Raw genomic sequence first — 10,702 nt, 5'->3', positions numbered from 1 at the left:
GTCAGAATTACAATAACAGCGGGAGCGTTCGTGACTTGGATCGATCGCACGAGCGTCGTAAAGACCATGACGCAGCGTTGATGAAGTTGGTCCCAACGGGTGTTCTAGCACGAGCACGGTAGGCGATTAATTAGGTAGGTATTCAATGTACGAAATTGATATCATCGGGATGTTTCGTGGTTAACTTGCATGAAGTGATACTTAGTCCGACTGCAAATACACACTTCGCAAAGTAACAACTACCGAAACTCAACAACACAAAGTACGGTACAGTCAAGCAACCATGCACTATGTTGGCCACGGTGATCGTTAATCATTTTTGTCAAAATGAATAACTTCCCTGCGTTATCTGTGCCTCCTGTTCGGATAGCTTGGAACCGTTAGTCCTCGACCGATCATTTCTATAAGAACGCAGAAATACGGCTTAGTGCCAATGCTCGGGTAGGATCCAAACGAGCAGAAGAAAACTGTCCATTCCTTCACTACGTCAGCAACAGTAATTTGGATACCACGTACGCAACAGAAAGTGACAGCAGATATGCAATAATTAGCTAGATACTAAAGCGAGACCAAGAGATGGGAAAGAACAGAGACCGCCTAACACCAAGTCTCATAAACTGTCAATCAATTAATGTCAAACGAAATGTAAACAATCTGAAAGTAGAAGAAGAGCGGTCACGTTCCGTCTATATAGAGAATCACTAGAACTGGGTCGGTAAGAAAAGGCACCCAATTCAACACACAATGGCTTTGATGTCCACATATTACGTCTTTTAAGTTGAGACTGACTAGAATTAGATTTTTCTATCACATCTTAATGGGCAAACTCAGTTGGAATCCAGAAACCACCTTCAGCTAGTATGATGTGCATGGTTCTCCGAAAGATGCCCAAGAAACTTGGGCTATCAGTTAAGGCGAGACACATATTACGATTAACGTTATCTCCTGTCACATTGATAAACAATTTGTTCCATTCTTAGAATATATGCCACTGTCAAGATTCTAGCAAGATGGTAAAGTAAGAGAAATAGACAGTAGCATTTAGGATTACGAACCGAGGACCGACGACAGGGCTCACCCGTCCGTTTGCTTGCTCTCCGGTTTCCATTCAGGATCAAAGTGACTTGCTACAGGCTGCCATACGGTGAAATAACTGTGATCAAGACGTCCACACGTCTCCTCTGCCCAGCGCGTGACCGCCAAACTGAACGATGACTCAAACATAAACGCCTGACACAACGCCGGTTATACTAAAGCAAGTTAGATGTAAGTCGAGCAAACAGTGCTCTACCATCGTCCCATCGGCAACTCGTTCTGGTCCCAACTTTTTCGCTGATGACGCTTTCTGGAAAGCAGCGGCATCAGGTCCATGCGGTGTCATCATACTGTGCAAGCTGCCTCCGCCGGGTAAGAAACCTTCTTCCTACACAGCAGAGACAAAACTTGAGACCTGCTATAGTTGGTAGAAGCTTTACTCAACTGGACCTTTGCTTCATATCTACCGTAGATCAAACCCATAAACTCGCTCATACAGTTGCCTGTTACCGTAATACACCACAGTGAACACACGTCTAGCTAGTACCGTCACACGATCTTTCCGACATTGACTTACGATGATAGTACGGCGGTCGAAATGTGTGCTCTTGAACAGACCAGCGAGGTGGAAAGATAACAAAGTCCGCTACCGCGACGCCCGGCTTCGTTGACGGGCAAGTCAACACAGTAAAAATCGACGGATCCTATACAAAGAGCCGGTCACTGAATTCCAACGGATACCGTCATTCATGCCGTACGAGATGGTCTACGGACACCGAGTTGACGACGACGAAATTGTCGAGGTTGTACTTGTAAGGAGCGTAGTTTCCGTGCCACGCGACTACATCAAACGGTGTGTGGTCCTAGGTCAACAAATGCCCCATATCAGCAATAGCGACATCAGCTGCACTACAACAAGCGCCCGCAGCACAACACACAGCGCAACATTTGACAGCTACCGCTACTGTCAAAAGACAACATGCACAGCCATCAATCGTAAACAGCCTGTCATGCAAGCGAAACAATAGCTAGAGACTGTGTGTACCGTAATTGACTAACCTGTGTGGCTGAAAATAGAACGCCTTGAAACTTGCTGACAATGGAATACCCTTCTGCAACCGTTCGGTCTTCGAACGAAGCCACTGGGGTGAGAAAGTCTCGAGGGTTTGCAAGACCATTGGCTCCTACACGTATATCAAGCAGCTGAGACATGTCTCTTCGCAATCTAGATAACTGTACAGTGTACGAGAGCGGAAAACCGGCTACATGCGCTAATCCTGTAGCCAGACGATATTCACTCACAAAACGAATTCGCGTCTTCTGTTGTTAGGTCATGTTCTCAATTGATACATCAGCCAGTTCAGTTGCAAAAGGCATCAAGTATCAATGACCTTCTTACCAACTATCCACAATCTAAAAGGACTGGATTATAACTCACCAATTGGTCCAAGATTTGGCAGTTGGAAGTGATCATTGAATACTTCCAAAACATAGCCGCGGCTTGGACCTGACACATCAACACTGAATCTTATTCCTTGCTGTTGAATAACATAACATCATACAACAAACAGCTGTCAGGTTACACGTGGTTTACTTGAATAACGCATATCTCATTAGGATCAACATGGATCTTGCCGAATTCTGTTGTTATATCCAGAGCTCCCTGCTGTGGTACTACGCAAACACAAACTATACATGACATCCTGAATGCATGCATGATGTCCATAAGTTGTTCTTAATTACTTGCCTATCAAAAGATCTCCATCAGAGTTATAGAAAGCCCTACAAGAGACAGTTAGGGTTATCTTAATGTTCTCTGGAATGTTGCTGCTGAACATAAAGAAGAGCATACTTGTTCTTCATAGAACTGTTGCAGAGGTATACATGAACTCCAACACCATTTCTACTACAAGGATCTCCCGCACCACATACAGTGCACAGTCCCTAGAAACACATCTCAAAGCTAGCAAAGCTAGAGAAACTGTAAACAGATGTGTACAAGAGCAAACGTCAAAACGTAGCAAACAAGAGACAGACAAACAGATACAAGACTAGAGTCTACATTGCTCTCTTTATGTCCAAAACAGTTCCAAGGAGCTTGACATGCCCCTAGCCCACCTTTGAGCAGATTGCTCCCATCCCATTCATCTACTGAAGGTAGTTAGCTGTAGCAAAAAGAGAACGAAAGAAATCTTAAAAATATGCCAGTGCCCTAGCTAGAGATGTATAAAACTTCTTCCAGCTGGTGTTCCAACGCTTTGACAGGTGTAAAAAGCAGATTCAAGTCTTTAGCACCTCTTCTTGCAGTTTGTTTTAAAAAGATAACAGAGAAATGATAACAAGGCTTTAGCCTTACAAGATAATATGCAAGTATGAGAGAAAAAGCTGTCCAGAACACATGGTCTGAGAAGAAATCTCTAAACAACACTGGTACTTCAATTGGTTGCTGCTACCATAGGGATTATCGCTAATAATTACTAACATTTTTGAAACTGTACAAACATAAGATAGGGCTCAGGAACGAGGGCATTGCAGGAGTCGACTCCAAAGTCTCAAAACTTTACTCTTTTCTGATTCCCATAGGTATGCATGGTAAAGGGCACTGGCTCTACAACTCACATGCATATATGGCGTATGTAACCACATTCGCTAATGCCCCGGAAAACGTTGCAAGTACATTTTACAAACAAATGTCATTGAGTTAATTAAGCACTTAGTAAGATTGATTCATGGCGGATGCGCTCAGGTGGTCAAATGAAAGCAAGCAAACGTCCAGACATCTCATGTGCTCAAAAGCTACACGTCCAGGTATCAACTCTTGAAACACAGAGATGAGAAAAGACAAGTTGAGGCCAAGGAAAAGTTCAAAAACAACAATGACTGTTTTAACAGCTGATAATCAATGTTGTGTTTTCAGTAACTTCCTTATCTTATTAATAATTAATAACAGCAGAGAGGAGCCATCATCACTATTTCTTGGTATCTAGCAATAAAATGTGCACAAGTCTAGAAAGCACTCATTTGGTATCATCATTCTTGCGCATGCTTTGAAGGAAAATGACGGGTGAAAAACAACAAAGTATGCGGCTTTGTACACTTGAAAAATAACAACAACCATGGATTAATAGTTGCTGTAACAAACAATTTAGACCTTGCAAAACATCACTGCCTTATTTTGCAATCAAAATAGTAAAATGTATAGAGTTAAATCTATTTGATTAAAGAGAGTAAGACAGACAGACAGACAGCCTATGGTCTGTTCTTCCTTTTATAAGAGCATAGCTATGGCTCCATGACAACATAGATTTCTGCATAACGCAGATGCAAGGAGACTGAGACAGACAGACAGACAGGCAGGCAGACAGATACACAGACGGACACACAAACAGATCAAACAGACAGACAGACTTGGGATCAAACATAGACCTTGACATCTCTTACACACGCGTGCGCACACACACACACACACACACACACACACACACACACACACACACAAATGCACTAATGGCCAAATGTCAAGCCCTCCACATCAGACGTCGACCTTAAGGTCAGTTGTGGAGATAGCTCTAGAGACAGGGCCTCCATGCACTACTTGGAGGCTTAGCGCTAGCGCTACAATCCATCTGGAGCTTGGCCGGAGTCACCCAGGTGCACTGACTATGGCGCAGCTCTGGGACTGGACACCAAAGCCCACAAGTACCTGCCTGCTGCAAGATGTTACTTGCATGATGTTACTTGCATGATGCCAAGACAGCGGTCATGTCCACCCCAGTCAATGACCAGGTACTCGTTTATACTCCTGAGTTGAGAGAAGCAATTGTGTGTTTCTTGCTTAAGGAAATTATGCCATAGCTTGCTATCACTGTGAACCTGCAACACTGCAATGTCCCGGATGTTTTAATTCTCCAAATGCACTCTCTAACCAATTGAGCTACAGCACCACACACATACACACACACACACACACACACACACACACACACACACACACACACACACACACACACACACACATCTGGAACTCAGAAACTTTCTTAGCTCAGCTGGAAAGACTGGTGCTGCAGCATCTCAAAGGGAAACAGAAAGAAAAGCTAAATATGACCAATTCAAGCTACATAGAAGCTCAGTAACCAACATCATCCCATTAGTACTACTGCACTTTGGAACATGGGGAGAGTAAGGCAAGGAATTCTTGAAACAGCTTGCCCACAAATCAACAGACAAAGCACGAAGGCCACATGAACTAGACTTCATGATTACTGACAACACTCGTCGGTTCAACTACGAAAGTGCAATGCAAGAATGATTTTAAAAATACTGTCAGACGTCGTGATAGACTTGACATGTTTGTAGCTCTCTGAAGTCAGGTCTTCCCACATTAGCTTTCTTGTGTATGTATATGTAACTCTTCTTTACACTGTTATAGCCTTCTATGCTTAAGCAAAATCAAGAAAATTTCTTGATGCCCAGATTTGTCGGTCCAGTAATGTTCTCGACAAAAACAATTAAATTTAATGAGTACGCACAATGATATTATGGTTGCTGTAAAGAATTTTGATACATATATCCTATGAGTGTCATGACTTTGGAAGTCAATCTGTAGTACGTACGTGTAAGTTAACTTTAGAATAACAGTTTTTGGATTTGTGGTACAATAACTGTTAACAGTTCTTGACTTGTGGTGCACAAATTAAGTCAAGACAATAAGTAGGTATTGATAACTCCGTAAGCGTTAGCAGTGCATGTCTGTTTCCACCATCCGCTCAGTTCAGCACTATTTGTTTCAATGTCCATTTTGTTATCTCTCACATCTGTAAGCAGTAGAATAAGAACTGCAAATGCTCAAAATGTCACACAATCATTACTTTTATTTTTGTTTCAGTCAGACGATCTCATTTTCCTGTCCAAAGTTTGATCCAAGCATCAAGAAATTCAGTTGGTCTGGCCTTGTTGCTGAAATGTCTATTAGTCTGATCTAAGAAAATGTTGAACAGATAGACATACATACATACAGACAGACAGATTGCCAAATAGATGGTCAAATGTGCCTGCTGGAGGCCACTTGAGGGGGATGGGTACCACCTCATCACATGTAAGTATGGCAGAGGGTCTGTCTGGACTCATAACACAATAGTTCAAACATGGTCTGAGTGCCTCAGCCAGCTGCATGTTGTTCACAAGACTGAACCAAAACACTTTGTAACAGCAGACCTGACATATTGTAGTGGATCCTGACTCCGGTAAAGAAGTAGAGTTAGACATCTCTTTGGCACATCCATGGGCACTGGATGATCTTCCAAAGGCAGCCCTAGAAAATGGGACAGCAGCAACTCGAAGAGAAATGCTGAAAAAAGACAAATATGCAAAAAAGAACATCCTTGTGGACTGCACTGAATTTCATTCCACTGGTGATGGAGCACTTTGGTCGGTGGGGGCAAGAGCCAAAAATATCTCAACCAGCTCTCATCAATAGCAACACGAACAGACGAGTTCAAAAATCAACGGAGAACTCAATTCTCAATTGCGATGCAGCAATGCCATGCAAAGGGTTACTGCTGTAGATAAGCAGAGTCCAGTATAGTGGTGACTCAGATGGTGCCTTCGTAACTCTGTTAGCTTTTCTCAATTGTTTGACTCTTAGTCGTAATTAGGGACCTCTTGGGTCCAAGTTGTGTTAGAACTTGCTGATATTTAGCATACTGTAGACTGAATAATGTCTTGTATAAGAAATATACGCAGAACAGTTTAAATAGTTTTGGTTTCAATAGCGTTCATTTATGAAAATATATGACAAAGACAGAAAGACACAGACAAACAGACACACAGTCAGACAGTAATGCTAGTAAGCTCTCATAGTTGCAGAACTTCATATAGTAACCTTGCTGGCATTGTATTATAAATGTATGTTTGAAATAAATGTTATTTGACAGACAGACAGACAGACAGCCAGACAAACAGGCGGGATGGTCAAATAAAGCAGACTTCCAAAGACCGTGGTAAAAAGGTTTCTGTGCAGCTACAGTAGTGCAGTGTCAGAGTATTCCTGAGGAAGATTGCAAGCAAGAAAAGTAATTTAATGACTTAGATATGGACATGTATGTCCCCTAGAAAAAATGACACAATTTGTATTTTAATTTAGTTTTTAGTTTAGTAAATTTATAGTTGTTCTAAGATTTAGGAAAGATATCAAGAACATAGTATTTAGTTGATTTAGTTGTTACTGTAATACATATTGCTATTGTATGATAGTTCAGTTAAAATGTATTATCTTGACAGATAGACAGACAAACAGACAGACAGACAGACAGACAAACAGACTGGAGCAGCGAAGCATTTTCTCATCAACATCAACAGAGGGTTTTGCTGCGTCACGAAAAGAGCAAACAAAATCTGAGAAATACAGTATGGAACGTCTTCCCGGTAAAGAGGCTGTTAGATTGGTTCCACTTGTTCTTGAGCATTTTGGACACTGGGGTCAACAAGCAGAAAAATATTTACATCAGTTGTCAATAAAGTCAACAGACGAGCATGGCAAGAACAATAATTCTCAGTTCAAGATTTACTGGAGAGAACGCTTATTGATTCAATTGCAAAAGTCCAATGCAAGGGTTATATACTGGAAAGTAGAGGGACTTGCACGTTAGATTGTCGAATATGTCTTCCAGGTCCTTTGTGCCTTGGAAATATGTTAAGAAAATGTATTAGACTTTGAGAACACTATTAGCAATTAGTAGTTTGCATATTGTAATAGCTGTGATTTATGAAAATAGACTACCATTGACAGACAGACAGACAGACAGACAAACAGACAGAACAATCAGGTAGACATACACAGAAACAAGATGATCTAGTGCATAACCAATCTGCTTACTAGACATTCCAATGAGTACACCATTTAGTTATTGATGTTCCAGTTGTTACAACGTGCAGATTCGTTCTACACTACCTTGCTTAGTATTTTAATTCATGCTTAAAAATTTACGCACTCACCAACTAACAGTCACAAACTGACAAAACAAGACAAACAGTTACAGAAAAGCACAATCATAAACAATGACAGAACGAGGTATTGGAACACCTGCACAAAGTCCTTTTGATCACCAGGTGCAGGAAGTGAAAACGGTAACCATCTCAACTGTCATCAGACAAGTCAAATCCCACATTAGCCACCAACTAAACCCTGACAAATTCCACTGCCATACCTGATTGGGATTCGGATACCACTCATTGAACTTATTGGTCAAGTAGCCTTGTTCGATCCTCTTGAACGGCTTGTGCACAACCGACGGTCTAATTCTGTAAAACCAGCTAAAGAACAAAGAAGAAACGCACTAACTTGATTTCGAAGTCTACAATGTCTACTGTGGTATCTGTACGTTCTTTTGTTTGTCTCTCTTGGTGCAGTGAACGCAGACCCTTGAAGCTGTTCAGCGTATAAACCATAAGGGCACACCTGAGGATTATTCTAGAAAGAAACAGTAACGGTTCTCTAGAGCTGTGAAGACCGTGGTATGAATGAAGACCCGTCATTTTCGCACCTGTCCTTTTGGTAGAGCATTAGGTAGAGCTTCAGAGCTAAATTCATTGCCAAATCCAGACATGTACTGTTTAGAACCAATTGTTAATAAAACGGAATAGTAAAGGCAAAAAATGAGAACCTTGTACGAATCAGACGCCGCCATTGTAGAATTACAATCACGTGATGTGTTAATCATGTGACCGAATTTTTTGTCACGAGTTCATATTTCGTGTGCCCATTTCGTGTGACGTGTGCGAGTGTCGTTTTGCTACTGTAGCTGTGACATAATGCCATCGTTACCTCCCGAAACTCTAACGGGCGTCTTACTGCCGTTGATTGCAGTTGCTGTTCTTGCTCTTCTCTTTTCAGTCATCTACGCCCGGTGCTATCAAAGGAAACGGGACGCCGAGTGCTCCACTACTGTGGTTATCGTTCTGAGTCTTTCGGTGGCTCTTCTAACGCTCGCTTTCATTCCAGTAGACATTTTCACTGTTTCATCATTCAAGCATTTCAACGGTACATTTCAATCATGGGCAACGAATGGGAGCAGAAAATCCGTCCAAGACGTCTTTATGTACTCGTATTATACTATTTACGGGCTTGTTATGGCGTTTTCCTTTCTCATTCTTCCATTTGTGTACTTCTACTATGAAGAGAAAGATGAGGACAAATCAACTGGGAAGAGGATTTGCTCTACACTTAAGTATTGGATAATGTTCGTTGTCATTGCAGCTGTGTTTATGATTATTGGAGCATTTGTTCCTTGGGCAACAGGTGAATCATCGCGTAACACTAGTAAATCCGTTTTAGGTGAAGCCAAACTATTTCTTGGATCTTTGGAATCTAACAGTGGAGAAAACGCAGTCTCATTCACAGTCAGTTTTTTGGTGCTTATTGGAATGGTTTGTGTGGCTCTCTATACAGCTGTTGGAATGGCTGTTCTGCCTGTAGATTTGATCAAGGGGTACCGCAGAGTTGCTGAGGAGTCTGAAGAGCTGATGAAAACGAAGAAAAGGCATCATGTTCAAAGAGATCATTTGAGGAATAGATATGCTGATGGAAAGAAGATGGCAAAGAGAGATCGCAGAAGTAAAGAATACTTAGAAGCACAGGATCGCTTACTCAAAAAAAGAGAGAAACAACTGCAAAGAGTTTCAAAGGGTTGGTTGGAAAAGTGTAGGAAATGCTGGCGGCCATTTACTGTTGTGATTGGAATTGTGTTGTTCTTGCTGGCCGTGCTTGTCTTTCTCTCACTTTTGCTGAGTAACATTGATCGCATCAGGCATGGGCTAGGCTACCATTATGGCTTTCTTCTCAAGAAGTCAACTCTTCCTAGTCCTATTGGAGAACTACTTCTAATCACGCAGCCTTTCTTTCCACTTGATTATGTTATCATAGTTATAGTTACTGTCTATCTAGTGGTGGCCACCATATATGGAATACGTCGGATTGGTATCTGGTGCTTCTGCATGCGTATGTATCGAATTCGTCCACGTCGCACGGCAACACAAGGTCTTATGTTCATGAGCTTTATTGTCATGTTAAGCGTTTTCAGCCTGAGTGTGGTCCTCACCTCTTTGGCTCCTGATTACGTTCGATATGGTCACCAGAAATATAATACAAATTGTTACTTCACAGCCAACAATCAGACATGTGTCCCTTGTCATGGCTATTGTACTCTAAAGATGCAAGAACGTCTCTGTGATCCAAATGACTGTGTTCAGACTCGAATTGCTGTTCTAGTCTCTCGTTTCTGCTATAAAATGTGGTTCTTTGGAGTTGGCTACTATGCATGTGAATGGGCATTTCTTGGTGTCTACCTATTGGCTTTCATTGTAGTGCTATGTCGAAAAAGCCACTCCAACGTTCGTGATTATGTGACCTCAAGTGACAGTGAAAGCTCGAGTGAAGAGGTGTAGGTTTAAAGACTTTGTCATGTGACTAAAGCTTACATATTTTCTGTTCTTGCAGACTCTGCTATAGTTGATGTGCTGAGTTAGTGTGGCATTGTATGTAGACACAGCTGCTCCTTGTAAATGACCACGTTTATCATAATGTACACGTAATGGCGATTGTATTCTGCGCTTGGATTGGTAAAGAGAGGACAGAACATAAGAAAACAGATGCTGCAGTGTGTCAGTGAGA

The 10,702-nt window shown here is 41.7% G+C and overlaps 2 protein-coding genes across 3 annotated transcripts; one reads left to right on the top strand and one right to left on the bottom strand.

Moving 5' to 3' along the window:
• Positions 1-154: 154 nt before the first annotated feature.
• Positions 155-8,734, bottom strand: LOC134186771 (homogentisate 1,2-dioxygenase-like). 2 transcript variants are annotated; one of them, XM_062654825.1, is made up of 16 exons: positions 8,697-8,734; positions 8,577-8,642; positions 8,415-8,503; positions 8,241-8,346; positions 8,117-8,173; positions 2,888-2,979; positions 2,783-2,817; positions 2,630-2,709; positions 2,474-2,573; positions 2,095-2,219; positions 1,794-1,898; positions 1,613-1,739; positions 1,486-1,538; positions 1,292-1,423; positions 1,079-1,230; positions 155-401 (listed from the first exon to the last, which is right to left on the bottom strand). In XM_062654825.1, the coding sequence occupies exons 1-16, from the start codon at positions 8,718-8,720 to the stop codon at positions 323-325; spliced, it is 1,422 nt and encodes a 473-aa protein (XP_062510809.1). In that variant the 5' UTR covers positions 8,721-8,734; the 3' UTR covers positions 155-322. The 2 variants fall into 2 exon arrangements, with proteins under 2 accessions (XP_062510809.1, XP_062510810.1); XM_062654826.1 differs by lacking the exons at positions 8,117-8,173; positions 8,241-8,346; positions 8,415-8,503; positions 8,577-8,642; positions 8,697-8,734 and adding an exon at positions 6,250-6,429.
• A 53-nt stretch (positions 8,735-8,787) lies between these two features.
• LOC134186769 (probable lysosomal cobalamin transporter) lies at positions 8,788-10,702 on the top strand. Its single transcript, XM_062654823.1, has 2 exons — positions 8,788-10,470; positions 10,529-10,702. Exons 1-2 carry the CDS (start codon positions 8,845-8,847, stop codon positions 10,538-10,540), a joined length of 1,638 nt encoding a protein of 545 aa, XP_062510807.1. The 5' UTR covers positions 8,788-8,844; the 3' UTR covers positions 10,541-10,702.

This window comes from Corticium candelabrum, chromosome 11, assembly GCF_963422355.1.
Source record: "Corticium candelabrum chromosome 11, ooCorCand1.1, whole genome shotgun sequence".
Taxonomy (NCBI): domain Eukaryota; kingdom Metazoa; phylum Porifera; class Homoscleromorpha; order Homosclerophorida; family Plakinidae; genus Corticium; species Corticium candelabrum.
This window is presented reverse-complemented; position numbering and strand designations above follow the sequence as displayed.

What these genes read in the sequence shown, in the direction of transcription:
- LOC134186769 (XM_062654823.1), top strand. Translation starts at nt 8,845, where the DNA reads ATGCCATCGTTACCTCCCGAAACTCTAACGGGCGTCTTACTGCCGTTG.
- LOC134186771 (XM_062654825.1), bottom strand. Translation starts at nt 8,720, where the DNA reads ATGGCGGCGTCTGATTCGTACAAG. An exon ending in ATGAGATATGCGTTATTCAA is followed by an intron (nt 2,574 to 2,629) that starts GTAAACCACGTG and finishes GTTATTCAACAG; the next exon opens with CAAGGAATAAGATTCAGTGT. An exon ending in TCGACCGCCGTACTATCATC is followed by an intron (nt 1,539 to 1,612) that starts GTAAGTCAATGT and finishes TTACGGTAACAG; the next exon opens with GCAACTGTATGAGCGAGTTT.